The 20,375-nt window shown below is 42.1% G+C and overlaps 1 protein-coding gene across 1 annotated transcript; it reads left to right on the forward strand.

The window, feature by feature from the left end:
• The first annotated feature begins 255 nt into the window (after positions 1–255).
• On the forward strand, positions 256–19,541 carry LOC126412872 (carboxylesterase 5A-like). Its single transcript, XM_050082748.1, has 4 exons — positions 256–434; positions 6,498–6,621; positions 16,397–16,529; positions 19,363–19,541. The coding sequence occupies exons 1-4, from the start codon at positions 291–293 to the stop codon at positions 19,511–19,513; spliced, it is 552 nt and encodes a 183-aa protein (XP_049938705.1). The 5' UTR covers positions 256–290; the 3' UTR covers positions 19,514–19,541.
• Positions 19,542–20,375: the final 834 nt, after the last annotated feature.

Genomic DNA, 20,375 nt, shown 5'->3' on the forward strand with positions numbered 1-20,375 from the left:
GAAATTCCACAGCGGTCGACAAATGTACCGGGCAAGTACACGTTTCGAGCGAAACTAGCTTCTCTCTCAGTATTGCCCACGCTGACAATGTTTACCGCTGGGACTTGGCTACTCACGATGCGCATGCGCACAAGGCGCTTTCCTCTTATCGTGCCCCTCGCCCCTCTGATAGCGGACATTTCGTGACGCACCCACATCAGCGCCATCATTCACAGTAAAGCTGACTGTTACTGGAAGCCTACATTTTTATTGCAGACTCCAAACTGCTGACCGATGCGGGAGTCGCCGACATGATGGAGAACTTCACGGCAATGATCGGTCCTCAGCTGCCGCTGCCCACGGAGGAACAGCGGACTCGCGCGGCGGAACAGCTGGAGCAGTTCTACTTTGGGGACGAGGGCTTCTCTATGGAGCAGATGCAGTCCGTTATTGACGTAAGTGTAAGGCATTTGCAGCATTGTGCTGAGTTGGCTGTAGTTTCGATACCTTGCAATTTCCGAAAACTGGAGGATCCGAGATAATTTGAAAGGCACACTATGTTCGCTCAGTTAGAAGAGCAGAGCCCTCAGAGACGGGCTTGGAAGACCAAAGGACCCTTCGTGACACAATTTTGACACAAATTGTGAAAACATAAGAGTTTAGTATTCTTCTTTAGTGTTAACTAAATCTGCTGCAGTGAGAGGTGGGGCTGTGGAGTAGGGGGCATGGAGGATACGAAGGTCATCTTTTCGACTCTCTCTTTAACGCGGTTGTAGTTAGGGCATTTTGTACTGTCAAAATACCAAAATTTTCTACCTCCATTCGGTGGTCTTCGATGTGAAATGTTATAAATGAGCAATCCTCACTATTCGAAGTCTCCACACAGAAGTGCAACGACTGTGCCTAAATTGTAAGGCACTGGACTCGTAATCGGGGTGACAACTGCTCAAATCCTCGTCCTGCAGTCAAGATATAGATTTTCCGATTAAGGCAAATGCCAGTTTAGTTCTGTTGAAAAGGATACAGCCGATTTCCTTTCCCAGTTATCCTTATCCCAGCTTGTTCTCTAATGACCTCGTCATCGACGGAACGTTAAACGTTGCCTTCTCTCCTTCTCACTAAAATCTTCTGCACAGCTACTTCTTCTATAGAAAGCTGTAATACTCTTACGTGTACCAAAAATGGTTAAAATTATGACACATATTCCACACTCGTACTTCAGATGTTACCCCGTCCTATCCCACTCCTACACCCCTCCCTAAAAATAAATTTTGGAATCAGTACTATTACCATTCAGCGTAGTAACCTCGAATCCAGTGAATTCGACACAAACAGTAGTCGTTGTCGACCATTTTTATGTCACGTTAATTCTAGACCCAATGGAACTGTTATCAGTCAACCTTGAACTGTACAAGGTGTTACAAAAAGATACGGCCAAACTTTCAGCAAACATTCCTCACACACAAATAAAGAAAAGATGTTATGTGGACATGTGTCCGGAAACGCTTAATTTCCATGTTAGAGCTCATTTTAGTTTCGTCAGTATGTACTGTACTTCCTCGATTCACCGCCAGTTGGCACAATAGAAGGAAGATAATGTTGACTTCGATGCTTGTGTTGACATGCAACTCATTGCCCTACAGTACTAGCATCAAGCACATCAGTACGTAGCATCAACAGGTTAGTGTTCATCACGAACGTGGTTTTGCAGTCAGTGCAATTTTTACAAATGCGGAGTTGGCAGATGCCCATTTGATGTATGGATTAGCACGGGGCAATAGCCGTGGCGCGGTACGTTTGTATCGAGACAGATTTCCAGAACGAAGGTGTCCCGACAGGAAGACGTTCGAAGCAATTGATCGGCATCTTACGTAGCACTGAACATTCCAGCCTATGACTCGCGACTGGGGAAGACCTAGAACGACGAGGACACCTGCAATGGACGAGGCAATTCTTAGTGCAGTTGACGATAACCCTAATGTCAGCGTCAGAGAAGTTGCTGCTGTCCAAGGTAACGTTGACCACGTCACCGTATGGAGAGTGCTACGGGAGAACCAGTTGATTCCGTACCATGTACAGCGTATGCAGGTACTATCAGCAGCTGATTGGCCTCCACGGGTACACTTCTGCGAACGGTTCATCCAACAATGTGTCAATCCTCATTTCAGTGCAAATGTTCTCTTTACGGATAGAGCTTCATTCCAACGTGATCAAATTGTAAATTTTCACAATCAACATGTGTGGGCTGATGAGAATCCGCACGCAATTGTGCAATCACGTCTTCAACACAGATTTTCTGTGAACGTTTGGGCAGGCATTGTTGGTGATGTCTTGATTGGGCCCCATGTTCTTCCACCTACGCTCAATGGAGCACGTTATCATGATTTCATACGGGATACTCTACCTGTGCTGCTAGAACATGTGCCTTTACGAGTACGACACAACATGTGGTTCATGCGCAATGGAGCTCCTGCACATTTCAGTCGAAGTGGTCGTACGCTTCTCAACAACAGATTCAGTGACCGATGGATTGGTAGAGGCGGACGAATTCCATGGCCTCCAAGCTCTCCTGACCTCAACCCTCTTGACTTTCATTTATGGGGGCATTTGAAAGCTCTTGTCTACGCAACCCCGGTACCAAATGTAGAGACTCTTCGTACTCGTATTGTGGACGGCTGTGATACAATACGCCATTCTCCAGGGCTGCATCAGTGCATCAGGGATTCCATGCCACGGAGGGTGGATGCATGTATCGTCTCTAACGGAGGACATTTTGAACATTTCCTGTAACAAAGTGTTTGAAGTCACGCTGGTACGTTCTGATGCTCTGTGTTTCCATTCCATGATTAATGTGATTTGAAGAGAAGTAATAAAATGAGCTCTAACATGGAAAGTAAGCGTTTCCTGACACATGTCCAAATAACATATTTTCTTTCTTTGTGTGTGAAGAATGTTTCCTGAAAGTTTGGCCGTACCTTTTTTTCGACACTAATATCGGGGGTTGCCAATAATTTTAACAAGTTACCCTTTTGCCCTACCCATCCTCAACCTCTAGCGGACGTTATTGCCCCCTTATCCCCACGCCCCTTCCCACACCCGCTCCAGTATGTTCCCCAGATGAGTCGCATTCGGACCAAGTTTAGCTGACATTCTTCCAAGCACGCCAGGGTTAAGCTGTGCGTGTCAACCAATCTTACTGCCACCTCATCCCTAGGAGTAAAATGTCATTAGGACTTTCATCGACCAGACCATAAACTCCGAATACTACGCATTCGAAACCAATACAGCTTGTTTACACTTTTTGCATTTTAGGCCATCCCACCCCTAATTTTGGGATAATTTCCGTATAGTGAGTAATATTTTTAACACATCTGGTTTAAATTATTCGAGGCTTTAAAGAACTGTGTTTGCATGTCACTACTTTCCTCCATTCACACCCTCAATTGGGGGTGCTATTGGGGTCTTATCCAACATCAATTATTAATAACGGGTATTTAAAGATTGTGAGTGTTGTTGGAGGTACGGAAGGTACCAATATATTAACTGTTACCAGTTACGGAAACAAATTAAAGAGCTTAGGAGACAATGTCTCGGCTTGACAGAATAAGACTACGTTTTATACGTCGAAAATGCATTTAATTTCCTAAGTCGTTCCATTTTAAATCAATTCAGTTTCTTCAATGCTTTTCCAGTAAGCAAGTTTCTTTTTCGTAGTGTTGTTGTAGAATGTCTACAAAATATTCATCTGCAGGCTCTATAACCTGGAGGAGATGACAATTAGAATTAAACGTGGTGTCGAAGAGATCATCAGAGATATAGCACAAGGTAGGATTTAACGTGGATTGGGAATGAAATTGATCGTGTCCTTTACAAAGGAACCCTCCCGAAATTCACCTTTTGTATGTTGCTCTACGGACGAGAATCTCAAGACTGCTCCCTTCTACTAAATGCATGTCCAATGACGCGCTCACTGTGCCACATCGTTCGATTTTTCATTGAACTCAAACCATTCCGTTACGGATTCCTGGGATAGCAAGTTCTTGGTTAAAGTGCAGCTCCAAATGCCGTTAAAATGTCAATCTTACGATGATTTCGTCCCTCATCGTGGTCAGGTGTTAAGTGTGGCATGAAACGAGCTAGATCACAACGTGATGTGGTAAACTGATACAGAACTGCTCATCCATTCATTGACCTGAGAACGATGTTATAAGAAATAAAATAAATAAGAAACAAAAGAAATAAGTTATTTCTTTTGGACTGCAGGCCCTTTTCACGTATTTTTTACCTAGCATTTCCAGAAAACCTGTGCCAGTTAATCTTTTACCCTTTAATCATCCTGTGACAAGTGGAACACTATTCAATCCAATCCCGGCAGAAGAAATCCATTTCTCCTTTATTTTGCAGGGTTCCCAACATTATAAATAAATTTTATTGGTGTTTCCTTCCTATGGTAAACTGGTGGGCTCTCGTCTCACCCAGAGAAGCGAATAGTCACACAAAATAATTTAGGTTACTTTTTTTAATGTTATAAACTTTGAGGAGAAATTATCCGCACTTGATTCTCATCAACATTCATCAAATACCACACCTGTCTCTCCTTCTCATCGTTCATTCATCATACAAAATGTGTCGTACCCTTCTTTCTGAACGCCTCTTGTGTCACACACCATACATAAAATTAGTTGTTGATCGTCCGATACTGTATTCTGCACTTTTGTCGATGTTTTCGTCGGTGGCTTGGACGTCTTTCTCGTCGAACGTCTTCCGGAGTAGTTCGGCCAAACCTGGATTCGCCTGCTCTACGTTTAACTGTTGTAATTTTGTAAGCAGGCTGTTTAGGTTTTCTTATTGGTAACGCCAAGTAGCGCTCTGTATGAAAATCACTGGCTGTGCTGTGAGCCGCCAGCAGTGGTGGATGTGGGGAAGTGAAATGGCGGATTTTTGAGAGCGGATGATCTGGACGTGTGTCCATCAGAAACCGTAAATTTGTAATATTGGATATCATGGACTGATGTATGTATTATGACTTTTGAACACTATTAAGGTAAATACATTGTTTGTTCTCTATCAAAATCTTTCACTTGCTAACTATGCCTATCAGTAGTTAGTGCCTTGAGTAGTTTGAGTCTTTTATTTAGCTGGCAGTAGTGGCGCTCGCCGTATTGCAGTAGTTCGAGTAACGAAGATTTTTGTGAGGTAAGTGATTTGTGAAACGTATATGTTAATGTTAGTCAGGGTCATTCTTTTGTAGGTATTACTGAAAGTCAGATTGGGTTGTGCTCAAAATATTGTGTGTCAGTTTAGTGTTTATCAGAATAGGTAAAGAGCGAAATGTCTGAATACGTTCAGTTCTGCTCAGCTGTTTGAAAATCAAATAATGTAAGAGATATATCAGCACAGTAATTCAATAATTTTTCTAAGGGGACGTTTCAATTTATTCAGCAGACTCCTTAGCCGTTGTCAAAGTTTAGCAAACTGAAACTCGGATGAACATGTACTGGGCGTAAGCTTTTCAAGACAGAGAATTCTATAACGGCACGGTATATGAAGATATTCAGATGAACGAAACGCGCTCACACACGCAAATAGATACACACACAATGCTGATTTAATGCTACACAGGGAAAAAACCTATTACTCATATGACGTTGATACTGAACTTACATTGTTGCAAATGTATCAGAGTAATGAAAATAAAACTTTATTGATATCACTGCCGGCTCTTCAGAAGGATAAGAAATTTTCTCGCTGCCCTAGCACACAACGAAAACTACCGAGTGCAGTCCTTGTTTTCAAATGTTTCAAAAGTTCCCTCCAACACCATGCATGCTGGATTTCCCATCCATAGTCGGGTAGATGCTGGTGACTGCCGAAAAGGACGCAATATCAGCTGAAGAGCAGACTTGACACACTATTGAGAACAATGAAAATGATTTTAAGATTCTGCATCTGTAACAGATGACTTACAAAATGAACATTCTAGGGTATGCAGAAATTTTATGATCCAAAATTCCGTAAATATATAACAAGCTTAATGAAAATGTGTACATGATTTTCCAGGCTTTTATGAAACTTAGCCTAAAGAATATTATACATTGAAGACTTCAGTTTAATATTTTCCTTATCTTCTTCTGTTAATCCTAAAATTAAATTAAATAGTCACTTTTCTGGCACGAAGTTTAGATATTTTAATTTTTTTATTGACTTTTGCATTGATTTCACCTGCAAGACAGTGGCCTTCAGACTGTCTCTTACATCTAACCAGACATTCTCAACGTTTCAACAACACAGTTTGTGTAGTACATGGACAATATATGAAGATAATAATAGCGAAATTTATATTGATCATGATGATATATATGTAGTAATTAAAATATGAAATTTAAGAAATGTTCTAGCGAGCAATTTTTACGTTCGTTACTGTCGACTGTACCATAATTTAGTGAAATGATCTGAAGTAGAGCTTTCTATGTGTTGATGCGTCTATGTGTTTACAAAGAGTAGCTTTTTATTTTCAGTTGTTTTCCGACGTCTACTTCATTAATGCAGCGGACTCCTTCGCTAGAGCAGTGGTGAACTCCAGTACTATACCTGTTTTTTTCTACTACTTCGACTACAATGGCACCGGCTCCACGGAATATGGTAAGCGCTCACCATCAGCTATTGCTTTTATATAAGAATAAATTTTTCTGATAAGCGTGGTGATAATGTTAAATGTAATGTTTGTACCTGCATAAAATTATTTAAAATGTCTAAGTGCTTCCAGACAGCTTTTATCTAATAGCGCCCATTCTTCTATACACTCTTGGTTTCACCACATTTGATGTGAAACATATGTCTGAAGAATACTGTTTGTACATAATTCTACTCGAATATTTGTCTAGGTCATTTCTTGTAGTGTGAAATATTATTCGATATATTTTTGTCAGTTTTGCTTATTTGAATCTTCCAAACAAGAAGATAGGGCGATAGAACCTGCATATCTGCCAGGCAGTTTTTTCTACATTAACGTTTGTCTTAAAATTTTAATTAGACAATTGTATTCTAGCAGTGAGACTTTGATGATTGTTCTTTTAAAAATATTTTAAAAACTCTGGATGAGGGATGGCATGCCGACATCAGTGAATTACTTTTTTTATCGCCCTATATTCCTTGTGATGTTGTTGTTGTGGTCTTCAGTCCTGAGACTGGTTTAATGCAGCTCTCCATGCTACTCTATCCTGTGCAAGCTTCTTCATCTCCCAGTACCTACTGCAGCCTACATCCTTCTGAATCTGCTTAGTGTATTCATCTCTTGGTCTCCCTCTACGATTTTTACCCTCCACGCTGCCCTCCAATACTAATGGTGATCCCCTGATGCCTCAGAACATGTCCTACCAACCGGTCCCTTCTTCTGGTCAAGTTGTGCCACAAAATCCTCTTCTCCCCAATCCTATTCAATACCTCCTCATTAGTTATGTGATCTACCCATCTAATCTTCAGCATTCTTCTCTAGCACCACATTTCTAAAGCTTCTATTCTCTTCTTGTCCAAAGAATTTATCGTCCACGTTTCACTTCCATACATGGCTACACTCCATACAAATACTTTCATAAACGACTGCCTAACACTTAAATCAATACTCGATGTCAACAAATTTCTCTTCTTCAGAAACGCTTTCCTTGCCATTGCCAGTCTACATTTTATATCCTCTCTACTTCGACCATCATCAGTTATTTTGCTCCCCAAACAGCAAAACTCCTTTACTACTGTAAGTGTGATCCTTGTGATACACTGACAGAAACGGAAAGTGTTATGTCTTGAAAGTCTAGTCCAGTATTTATCAGATTTTGTGGAGATTTCATAATGTAACAGGTATTCGGCTATGACGTCTATCACCACCTTCAGTACGAGGTGTGATCCCCACAGGTACGAAACACCTTTTTTGCAATGCCTTAAATACATGCTGCTTCGGTCCATATGGATTTCTGGCTGGAGGCTGGTATCACAGAATATGTCTTCCCATCGCATCCCAGGCATTCTATATGGGTGACAAATCAGAGGATGGTGCATCTCAGTCAACGAGCCGGGTATTCCTCAATGTGTTTGGGATGTGGAACATAAAATGAGATTTTCTACATCTACATCTACATACTCCGCAAGCCGCCGTATCGTGCGTGGCGGAGTGTACCCTGTGCCACTACAAATCATTTCCGTCCCCGTTCCACTCGCAAACAGAGCGAGGGAAAAACGACCGTCTACATGGCTCCGTGCGAGCCGTAATGTCTCTTATCTTCGTGTTCCTTAGGCGAAATGTACGTTTGCGTCGGTAGAATCGTTCTGCAGTCAGCTTCAAATGCCGGTTCTCTAAACGTTCTGCTAGCAGTCGAGACCTGGAACCAAGGAAGGCAGGATTGGGTTACGATTGTGGTCGGGGCCGTAATCAACTGCTGTTGGTTAGTTAATTTTTCAATCACGTACACTTTATTTGGAAACAACAAGAAATAGAAGGTGACAATAAATTAAGAAGTGTTCCACGGCTGAAGGTCTTAATGACAACAAATTGAAACTATTTCTCCGCTGAAGGGCCCAATAGTAATAATTTAAAAACTGTTTCACGGCTGAAAGCCTGAATAGCAATCTTTTAAGAACCAGTTAACTTCTTCTACTTACAATTACAGTTTTTAAAATATTTTTAAAAGAACAATCATCAAAGTCTCACTGCTAGAATACAATTGTCTAATTAAAATTTTACGACAAGAAACACTCATGGCTGAAGGCCTAAATGACAACAAATTCAACTATTTCTGGGCTGAACGCTCGAATAGTAATAATTTAAAAAAATGTTTCATGGATGAAAGCCTGAATAGCAGTCTTTTAGGACCAGTTATACATCTTCAAACTTGAAATTATAGTTATTAAAATTTTAAAAAATCATCAAATCTGACCAAACCAAGGAGCGGGGAAAGGGGGGGGGGGGGGGGCGTTGCTCCAAGGATCTACCTGGGAAAGTCCCTCAAAACTTCGCAAGCGACGAGGCAGGCAGCCAAGAGTTGCATTCACTTCACGAGATGGTAACTCAGACTAGTGGCAGTTTAAACCCATCACTAATAATCATTTGCCGAATCTATCTAACTTCTGATGACCAATTCAATGATGGAATAACACACCCAAGCCGGAACCGGCGGTCAGCAGTATGTTTCAGACTCCGGTGTTGTTTAGAGCATCTGGAAGCAGAAAGGAACCACTACCACCAGAGTAGGAGGAAAAAAAATGAATAAAAAATAAAAAAAATCGCTGCTCTTCGCCTCGGCGACATTGCTGCGAGCAGCTACACGCAAGCAAATGGCGAGATCTCACAATGATGGAGGTTTCACTACTTGAATTAAGGTCCACTCAACTTAAACTTCGTGGGTCCGGTTGACAACGAGGTTGAACCCCCCCCTTCCACCCAGCAGTGCATGCGTGCCGCCAGTGGTCCCTGCGTGTATGCGCTCTGCGCGGACTTGGCTGCTCGCCCGTCCCCAACCGAACTCTATTAGCATCCGCGAGTGCGGGAAACCTCAAACAGTAGAACGGAATGACGATACTGAAAATTTATGCTGGACCAGGACTCGAACCCGGATGTTCCGCTTGTCGTGAGCGGTCGCTTTAAAAATTTCGGCTGTCCGTGCAGGCATCCGAGCTAGATCGAAACTTCAGTATGTCGTCACCCATATGTCATTAACCTGCACTCGTTCACTGACTGTAATTCCCGTACAAGGGGCGCATTTAATCGGAAGTCGCTAGCCTGGTATCGGCGGATGAAAAATGGCTCTGAGCACTATGCGACTTAACTTCTGAGGTCATCAGTCGCCTAGAACTTAGAACTAATTAAACCTAACTAACCTAAGGACATCACACACATCCATTCCCGAGCAGGATTCGAACCTGCGACCGTAGCGGTCACTCGGTTCCAGACTGCAGCGCCTAGAACCGCACGGCCACTCCCACCGGCTTCGGCGGATGAATACGATATTACAGTGTCTGTGTTTCTGAGAAGTACCATGCAACGATCCTTCGGAGAAGCATGTAGTATTACATTTGTCAATAATGTTCGTCGAAGAGAACGTCACCTACCCTCCAGCGACTTCTGTTTTAGTCCTTCATGCACCATCATAACACTAGCGCGAACTGGTAACAAATCTAGCAGTCCGCCTCTGAATTGCTTCGATGTCTTCCTTTAATTCGACCTGGTGGGGATCCCAAACATTCTAACAGTACTCAAGAAAGCTTTGCACTAGTGTTTTATATGCGGTCTCCTTTACATATCGATGCCGGTTCCTAAAATTCTCCCAATAAAACGAAGTCGATCATTCAGCTTCTGTACTAAAATCCTTACGTGCTCGTTCCATTCCACATAGCTCTGCAACGTTTCGCCTAAATATTTAATCGAGGTGACTGTTCGGTGTCACACTAGTAATGCTGTATTAGAACTTACTGATTTGCTTTCCCGACTCATCTGCATTAACTTCCATTTTTCTTCATTTGGAGCTAGGTGCCATACATCACAGCAACTAGAAATTCTAAGTCTTCCTGTATCCTCCTACAGTCACCCAATGACACCTCCTCGTACACCACAGCATTACCAGCAAACGATCGCAGATTATTTATGTGTCTAGAATAGCGGTCCTTCACACTTTCCTTGGGCAATACTGAGCCTTGCCTGGGATGAACGCTCGCCGGCGAGGACAACATACTGAGTATTGTTACTTCTCTTCGAGTCATTTATACGCCTGGGAACCTATTCCTTATACTTGTACCTTCCTTCATAGCGCTGCGGCTGAGCGGTTCTAGGCACTTTAGTCCGGAACCGCACTGCTGCTACGGTCGCAAGTTCGAATCCTGCCTCCGGCATGGATGTGTGTGATGTCCTTAAGTTAGTTAGGTTTCAGAAGTTCTCAGTCTAGAGGACTGATGACCTCAGATGTTAAGTCCCATAGTGCTTGGAGCCATTTGAATTTTTCCTTAATAATCGGGAGCTGATGAACCCGCAGTTAAGCGCCCCACAAACCAAGCATCATCCCTTCCTTAACAATCGCCAATGGGGCGCCGTGTCAAACACTTTTCGGAAACTTAGGAATGTGGAATCTGCCAGTTGCCCTTCATCCATAATTCGCAGTATGTCATGGGAGAATAAAGCAAGCAGAATTTCGCACGAGCGATGCTATCTAGAACCGTGCTGATCCGCGGACAGAAACTTTTCGTCATCAAGCAAATTTATCATATTCGAGCTCAGAATATGTTCACGAACTCTGCAACAACGGACGTTAAGGACATTGATCTGTAATTTGCGGGTCCGTTCTTTTCTTATAAGAAGCAGTTACATTCGCTTTTTACCGATCGATTAGGCGAGAGATTCGCGATGAGTGCAAGTTAAGTGAGGGGCAAATGCCGTAGACTAAGCTTCGTAAAACCGAACTGGATTTCCATCCGCACCTGGCGACTTATTTGTTCTCAACTCTTTCAGCTGTTTCTCTACGCCAGGGATGCGCATTACTATGTCATCCATCCTAGAGTCTGTGCGACGGTCAAACGAATCTTGAACGCGGAATTTAACTTCCGCTATCCTTTTGCTGTCTTCTACTGTTATACCAGACTGGTCTCCGAGTGACTGGACAGAAGCCTTCGACCTGCTTATCGACTGCACATAGGGCCAGAATTTTCTCGGGTTCTCGGCAATATCTTTTTCTTACATTATCCTAGGATACGCAAGATGGTATCTTATCATTAAGGATATGCAAACGAGATGTACCATTCTTGCCACATACTGGCGAGTACTCAGCATCTCTTTAACGACTATCATATCACGCTTTTTGTAATTTCCAGTGACTCTCAGCATGATGATTGCAGGAGATGCTGAGGTATGGGTCTCGATAATAATAATCACAGTTTCTGTTACCTGTGACTCTTCATCGGTTCGACTAGGGACACCTTGACGTCGATCTGAGCACCTCAGACAGAGACAAAACTTTTCGCTGAACAACAAAGAATGCATTCAGTGCCCCAGTTGAGTTTGTTTGTACACAACGCAAGTCTCTGTTGTCTGTGGCACGGCATCTGCGGTATACGTTGCAGGGTAATTCGAGATGTCAGTCCAGCTTCCAGTACACCGTTATAGACGGTTAGTGGCTGTAACCTCTGCCCGGATTTCACCTCTGATATCGGTCTATTTTCCAGAGCCAGTCGAACAATCCCACGATCCTCTCGTGGTGTACTCCTTCTGAAAGGATCCGCACCTATTACTGTCGGAACACTGTTATCCTGAACCCGTCTCGTCACCACCCATTCTGCAGTCAGTTTTCTGTCTGTGCGGTCTGTCGGAATGCTCCCATCTCCCTCATGCTAGTGACTCGACCGATCTCAAAGTGCAAAAGATGGTGAAAAGGTAAATGCGCACGCTGTCTGGGCATGCTTTCATCCGATCTCCACCTGCAAAGTTCCATAAACAATAGGTACATTCGATAGCCATAATATACTAACGATTCTTAATCTGCAGGAATGACCTTTTTCTGTACTGGAAATAATGGACACACTACACAGCCACTGAAATGCTGGTACCGTTCTGTAATGGTGTTCATGATGTAAAATTTTCCGTCAGTGTGTCTTACCGAAGAGGTACGTGAACTGTGATTTCAGTGGCAGAGCGTGTTTCAGCGTTTTCTCTCTCACACACCCACGACAACAGAAAAGGAAAATAAGGGCTTGAGCAGCAGGCAGATTAATAAGTGAAATCGCGAATCCATCGGTGACCGCCGCTGTGGTCCAGAATATTCAGTATACGGATGCATTATAAAGGGTTTTTCAAATATTTCACGACAAGGTTCAGCACATGCAGAAGATAGAGAAAGATGAACAGGGGTCCAGGAATGGAAATTTACTGAGATATGAATCAGGAAAGTCGATTACTTAATGTATGAGAAACTCCAGTTTATTTTCACAATGGTGCAACCAGTTCACTGCCTTACAAGGTGTGTTCGAAATGCCCGCCCTCAGCCAGGCTTCTGTTCGCCGCCATAGGGAGACACGAACACGTTCAGAAACTCCACGGGTTGTACACATTCTTTGACTTCCCGCCTGAGTTCTTACAAGAAGTGATGCTTCATTCTCCACACGTGTAGCATACAGCAACGCTTCCAAATGGCCCCATAAGAAAAATTCCAACAGGTTTAAATCACGTGAGAGTCGGGGCCAAACAGTTGGTCCACCTCTACCTATCCCACGTTAGCATGGTGGCGAGTCGAGTGTTGGCGGACGATAACACTAAAACGGGCAGTGTCGCCATCATGCACGAAGTTCATCAGTTGCCGGAGTTGTAGTGAAAGGTCTTCTAATACAACAGGCAACCTTCTGCGCAAGAACCGTCTGTCCCTCACATAAGCGGTAGTGGACTTCTTGAAACGTCTTCCTGTCAGGGCACCGGCGATATGGATATCGTTCGTGATGCAACTGAAGTGGTTTATGGCACTGTCACTCACCCTCCTATACATGAAATGCATCGATGGCATACTCAGGATTTGAATACAACATCGTCTAAAACAGTACGTAGAGCAGAGTCAGCGTTCACATTCCAACACTACAGCAGCACGTAACCCGTTCACCTTACGAATGACGCAGCGATGTACGTGCTACAAGGGTTGTACCGTGTTGTCCGCCATGGATCGACACGGTATCGTCACATAGGACTGCGGGATCACTAGGGTGAGTTTTTAGGAAGCGACGTCCATGTCCATATCTCAATAAATATTTAATTTGCCATGAAGTATGAGACCAGCACACACTCCTCTGCATTCTGAAATTTCATGAAAGCGTGCGCTCCACTGCAGATTATAAGATTCGTTGGGGTATAGAAGTATAATGACAAAAATGAGTGCTTCTTGAGCAGAAAAATATCAGCAGTCTGTCAGACACGTTTTACTCAATATATCTGGAAATAAACCCAGCTGATATATCATTCTCGTTAATGCCATGTGGATTAGAATCTGCACGTTAAAAAAGGTTATAATGTGCAATTTTTTATCCACGTGACAATTTGGAATGAGGTTTCGCGTAAAATGTACACGTTTGCACAACAAAAATGTTTTAAGACCTGAAAATGATAGAAAAGTCTGTCGAAACCGTTTGTCTTAAATAAAGAAATATTTTATGCGATTTAGGCTGTTGAATGTCATTTAGTAAGTAATCCCTTCAGCAATTTACCTCTTCTAAGTCTCCTGCAGTAACAATCCTCGACACTCCGTCTTAAATATTCCATATTTCAAAATTTCATACATTTTTTTCCTTACGGCTCTTTTCATTTTCAAAGCAGTTAGTTTAGAAACCCCCAAGCAAATGCCCTACTTTATCTCCTACGAAGGCTTCCCAGAGAATTCTTTGGTCGTCTATTGCCTCTCTATAAACCGAATTCAAATTGTTCGACATTTGAAACAGTTGTTGTTGTAGTCTGTAGTCAGAAGATTGGTCTCACGCAGATCTGCATGCTAGTCTATTCTGTGCAAGCTTCTTCATCTCTGTAACTATTGCAACCTACATGCATTTGAGCCCGCTATTTGTAATTTAAACTATAGTCTCCCTGTATAACCCCTCCTCCTCCACCGCCCCCCTCACCCCTCCCCCCCCCCCCCCCCCCCCCATCGCCACCACACACACACTCAGAGTTCCTTCCATTACCAAACTGACGATTTCTTGGCGCAGCAGGATCTGTCCTATCAACTGAGGCCTTCTCTTAGTCAAGTTGTTCCATAAATTTCTGTTTTCTCCAATTCGATTCAGTACCTCGTCATCTGTTGTTCGATCAACCCACTTAATCTTCAGCATTTTTGTATAAAGCTTTATTTGTGAAGCTTCTATTCTTGTCTTGTCAGAATTCCTTAACTTCCACCATTCATATCCATATAGGCTTTAATCCAGACAAATAGCTTCAGAAAGACGACCAAACACATTCATTTATATTAGAAGTAAATATATTTTTCTTTTTCAGAAATCCTTTTGCTCCTATTGCCGTTAATAATCTACTCGTTCCCTTCGTTTAACAGAAACGTACACCTACCTTAGTCAGGTTTTCGTTTATCATGAATGATCAACGATTTAATAACACCCTCGTTGTAATTAATTCCCATCTCTACATCCGCTAAATCGATATGGATGGAAACATTTTTTGCCAACAGATGCAGTATTTTATCCTGGGCTAGTGAGTTGCCTAACAAAATGTCGACGGGAATTTCCGGAAAAGATGTTTAGTAGAAGGTCACTAGAGTGTTTATCGATATCATCAGCTCCAAAGGCGTTCGTCTTCCAGCCTAAAGTTGACTGAAATGTCCTCATATCAACCACGGCGTGATCCGCGACTTCAGACGCTAAGTTTTTTAAGCTCCCACTGAAGCGTTCCACCATTTCGGCTATAGATGTAGGTGGTGACAGAAATATTTGTAGTATTTTTAATACACATTTTTCGCTAATCTTCACCCAGGTCATTTCCCGTTATAGCTCTTTTTAAACCCCTCTAAAAACTACTGACAGTAAATATGCGTCCACCATTGGTATATAACTCAGAATTTAATATTTCGTTGCTATTTATTTCTAGCTTTAGTCAGTTTTCTGTATCAGTTATTATTTGTGCGTGCCACCAGTCATTAGTGGGAGTAATCTTTCAGTACACGTACAGTGCATGATTATCAGTCTTGGTTATGCTAACTAAACGTAACTGTTCGGCTCAGGATGCAATTGTGTGACTTGTCTTTTACTGACCTGTCGGTGGCTCTTCCCCCGCAGGTCATATCTGTTTTGTAAAGTAGCCGCTTAAAGGCCATACGGAGGGGTTTCCCTCACCTAAAATTAGAGGCTTCAGTTTCACCCTTCATATAATTCATTTTGGATGTAACCGATGACAACATGAGGTGCTTCGACTATCGAATATCCGTCTTACAACTTATAAGTACAACGATAAGAGAAGAGCTCAGTTCATACGACACACCCTGATGCGTCAAGGAATGGTCAATTTGGTAATGGAAGGAAGTGTGTATGTATGTGGGGGGGGGGGGGGGGGGGGATTATAGAGGGAAACTACAGCTTAAATACAGTAAGTGGGTTCAAATGGAAGTAGGTTCCAGTAGTTACAGAGATGAAGAGGCTTGCACGACTGTGCACTAGACATTGTGCCTACGAAGACTTTCATGCTAGCTGTGTGATCTGAGTTATACTACAAATTTAACACATATTTTCAGGCTCTACTACACTATGTAACCATCAGCGTCGGCTAGAGAAATTGTTCAACACTTCACAGAGTTTTCAGTAACGATACCTCCGATATATACCTCACGGTGTGGTTCAGTTAGCGAAAAATGTATTTGCAAATAAGGTAATTTAAGGCCATCTAGTTTGATGTACAAATATTTTGCAGGTATGCAACATGGAGGAGAAGGTTCATATCTATTTCCGAGCGTCTTACTTGGACCAGACACGGACCCTAATTCCAACGATGGGAAGGTAGCAGATCAGTTGACAAGATTATGGACCAATTTCGCTAAATATGGGTGAGTCACCTCTTTTAGTATTCTGCTTACTTTATCACAGCTGACAATACGTTCTTGAATAATTTATCACCTGAAATGAAAATTAATTAGTCGCATTTGTAATATAAATGCGAAAGCATGGTAAGTGTGTATCCGAAAACCTAATATGATTATGAGGAAAACAAAAAATATTTACTGAAACCGAAAAGTCGGCTGTTATTATAGCCGCAAGATGATCAGCTGCTGTAAAAGACCGTCAGACAAGCTATGACAGGTGATTGCGCTAACAACTACAATCTAAATCTCTAGCTGTCTCGGTTGATCTCTCTTGTGTGTGTGATAATATTCTAGAGAGCGGAATGGTGCGTCGTTTTCTTTTTGTGTGTTAGAGTTTGTTTTCGGAAGCACAGTATTTAAAATCTGCAAAAATGTTACGCCTGTCTGCTGCAAAAATACAGATTGTGATTTCTTCAAGAATCAGCACAGCATGTGTGACATATGCTTTCGAATATGATACAAGAACCATGTGAAAATTTGCAAAAATGTCAAGAAATCACTATGCGTTAGGTATGTCACGCATAATAACAAGAGTTGTATATGATTTAATTTCCTTCAATATTTACACCAAATATCTATAACTACGTCCCATATTCGCTAAGAAATCTAGCATTAACAATTTTAGTCAAAGTGGACTCGAAACTGAAAATACCCTTCTAAACTAAAAATGGTATTTCTGAATATAATATCATCTTTATGACATTATGTATGAAATATATACATGTAGCCCATAAGATTTATGTAATTTCTGGGAATAAGTATTTACATAAGATGAATTTTTAACTTAAAATTTTGTATAGATTATCAAAGTAAAATTTAGTATCCATTTTTAAGTTGTATTTTACTAAAAAATAAGTATATATAAGAGAGTCTAAAATTAACGATTTTCTTTTTAAAAAATACTTGTTCCCCACAAATTATATGAATCTCATGAAAGACGTGTATATATTTAATATATAGTTGCTTAACGGTGATACTACATTCAGGAATACTAGTTCTAAAAATGCCTATTCCCAAGAAATTACACGAATCTCACGAGCTACATGTCTCTACTCATATATAATGGCTTAAAATTGGTGATTTTACATTCAGGAATACACTTTTTGACTAATGATGGTATTTTCAGTTTCGAGTCCACTTTCACTCAAACTGTCAGTGCAATATTTCTCAGCACGTATAGGGAGTAACTGAGTAACTACAAATACTTCGCATGAATCTTGAGGGAAATTAAATTATCCAAAACACTGATTATTATTCAACGTGCTCAAAACTGAACTAAAAAAAATTATTAAGGCGGGAACTTTGACGTATCTTTTTGTCATTTCATGACATTTTTGCAGGTTTTCACAGCCTCGTATCTCAGTAGCTGTTCCGAATTTTCCAACACGTTATGCATCAAACTTGTGGGATATTTAACTTCATTAAAACGGACGGTGGATATTTTTAACTAAAATTCTCTAGAAGCGCGTTACTGAGGAGGAAAGTGCCATTTCTTAGCGCTTTTTCAAGAGAGCAGATAACGCACACAGGGGAGAAGTTGTAAGACTTGGATTTTTCACGAAAGGCGTAACACAAACAACGTACCTGAAAATAAAAAAAACTCCAACTCCACCTTTTGCAACCCGACCCCTTTTTCAGAGCTATCTCTACTAGGATACATTCCAAGCAAGCCCTGTTGAGTAAAGGTCGATGGACCCGGCTGGTCATTTCTCGCGCTAAAGTATTTGTTGTTGAAAATATTCGTGTACTAGCGAAACCCCGTGTAATCTAGCGTTATCGTCTTGCAGAATTCTGTTATATTCTATTGCAGAGGCATATATTGGAAAATAAGCGTCAGTCATCTAATATGCACACACCTCTGCAGTCCAAAGTGTATGTTGAGATATGTGCGTTCTTCTAAAAAACTGCTGTTTTATGTACGTACACAACCTCACTCACAGACATTCTATTCATTGATCTTTGTTGGACGGAAACCTCGGCATATCAAAACACTGTTGCTTGTTACTTATTTATTTATTTCAGACATTATTTCACCAGATAGAATCATTGCACACCGTGTTACAAACAGAACATTGGACTGATTTCATACTAATATATAAAAACGCAACTAAACGAGATAAGGGATCAACAAAGTACATTAATCTGACTCCACCATTAGATTTAGATCTACAAATCAAAGAAACAGAACATTCGTACGCAGTGTAAGTTCAGCGCTCTTTGCAAGCACTTGCCCTCGTGACAAGCTTATAAACTATAGATCGTAGGTTAATGTTACCACATTCAGTCTTCGGACAAATAACACAAAACGTTGGTGAATGTCCCTTGGCCAGCTTTGGTTACTCGTATGGACAAACAGCATTGTCACAATTTAGGAACAACAGAAGAAAAGTATTTAACGACCAGTGACCTCTCCCTAGCTCTCAGCTGCCTCCAGTGCTGTTCGTCCAGTGAATATGACACCCCGACGCCATCTGACAACGTTGTACGTCCCACCCGTCTCCTCTCATTCACACGACACCGGCGCTCTCCAACTCCCAGGCATCCAGTTACCACCTGTGTGCCTATAACGCTTGTTCTTCGCAGCGTCGGTGGTTGTTGTGTCGTAATTTTGTGCAACAGTACCAATACAATCACGTTTCGGCTTTGATCTCAGTAACTTCTCTGATTGTGGATGTTGTTGTCATTTCTCATTCCGTTATGGCAACTACTGCATTTTCGTTTTCATTTTATTTTTAGGCGCTAAAAAAGGAGTTTCAGTTTCCATAATGTATCAAAAGGCTGTCATTTTACCTTCCAGCGATCCAGCACCATCTGGAAATCCAGCAGTGTGGGAGAGGTTCATGGCGAATGCTACCAACTATCTGGATATGGAACTGGAATTTGTGACACGTCAAGACATGCTGAAGGAACGGATGGATTTTTGGAGAGAACTTCTATCGTCACAATGAGTTACATGCTGTGGTGCACATTGTTTGCTCGACGTAAAATAAAAGTTATTTGTGTTTAATACTTAAAAAATTGTATCATTGCAACATAAAACACAGTTCCATTCCATCTTCCGTTCCACAGTTCCTCTGTCGAATTTCAAGAGTTCGCTGCTCAATCACTCAGCATTCGTAATTCTGAGGTAAATGAGATGTAAATTACATCGCTTAGTAAAATATAAAACAATTGCAGAATTTTGATCCAGCTGCGTCTCAAGTCACCTTTACGTACAGTAAGTATCACACTCTTAACCCAGTTTTACCATAATAATTGTTTGCAATGATACGTGGGCTCTTTCCTAAACTATCAAGCTACAATCCTGGAAATGGAAAAAAGAACACATTGACACCGGTGTGTCAGACCCACCATACTTGCTCCGGACACTGCGAGAGGGCTGTACAAGCAATGATCACACGCACGGCACAGCGGACACACCAGGAACCGCGGTGTTGGCCGTCGAATGGCGCTAGCTGCGCAGCATTTGTGAACCGCCGCCGTCAGTGTCAGCCAGTTTGCCGTGGCATACGGAGCTCCATCGCAGTCTTTAACACTGGTAGCATGCCGCGACAGCGTGGACGTGAACCGTATGTGCAGTTGACGGACTTTGAGCGAGGGCGTATAGTGGGCATGCGGGAGGCCGGGTGGACGTACCGCCGAATTGCTCAACACGTGGGGCGTGAGGTCTCCACAGTACATCGATGTTGTCGGCAGTGGTCGGCCGAAGGTGCACGTGCCCGTCGACCTGGGACCGGACCGCAGCGACGCACGGATGCACGCCAAGACCGTAGGATCCTACGCAGTGCCGTAGGGGACCGCACCGCCACT

This window comes from Schistocerca serialis, chromosome 7, assembly GCF_023864345.2.
Source record: "Schistocerca serialis cubense isolate TAMUIC-IGC-003099 chromosome 7, iqSchSeri2.2, whole genome shotgun sequence".
In the NCBI taxonomy this organism is placed as follows: domain Eukaryota; kingdom Metazoa; phylum Arthropoda; class Insecta; order Orthoptera; family Acrididae; genus Schistocerca; species Schistocerca serialis.

Excerpts from the sequence above, each read along its gene's own strand:
- LOC126412872 (XM_050082748.1), top strand. The coding sequence starts at position 291 with ATGATGGAGAACTTCACGGCAATGATCGGTCCTCAGCTGCCGCTGCCC. Across the intron at positions 435-6,497 it reads AGATGCAGTCCGTTATTGAC|TTGTTTTCCGACGTCTACTT; the intron begins GTAAGTGTAAGG and ends TTTTATTTTCAG. Across the intron at positions 6,622-16,396 it reads CACCGGCTCCACGGAATATG|GTATGCAACATGGAGGAGAA; the intron begins GTAAGCGCTCAC and ends AATATTTTGCAG.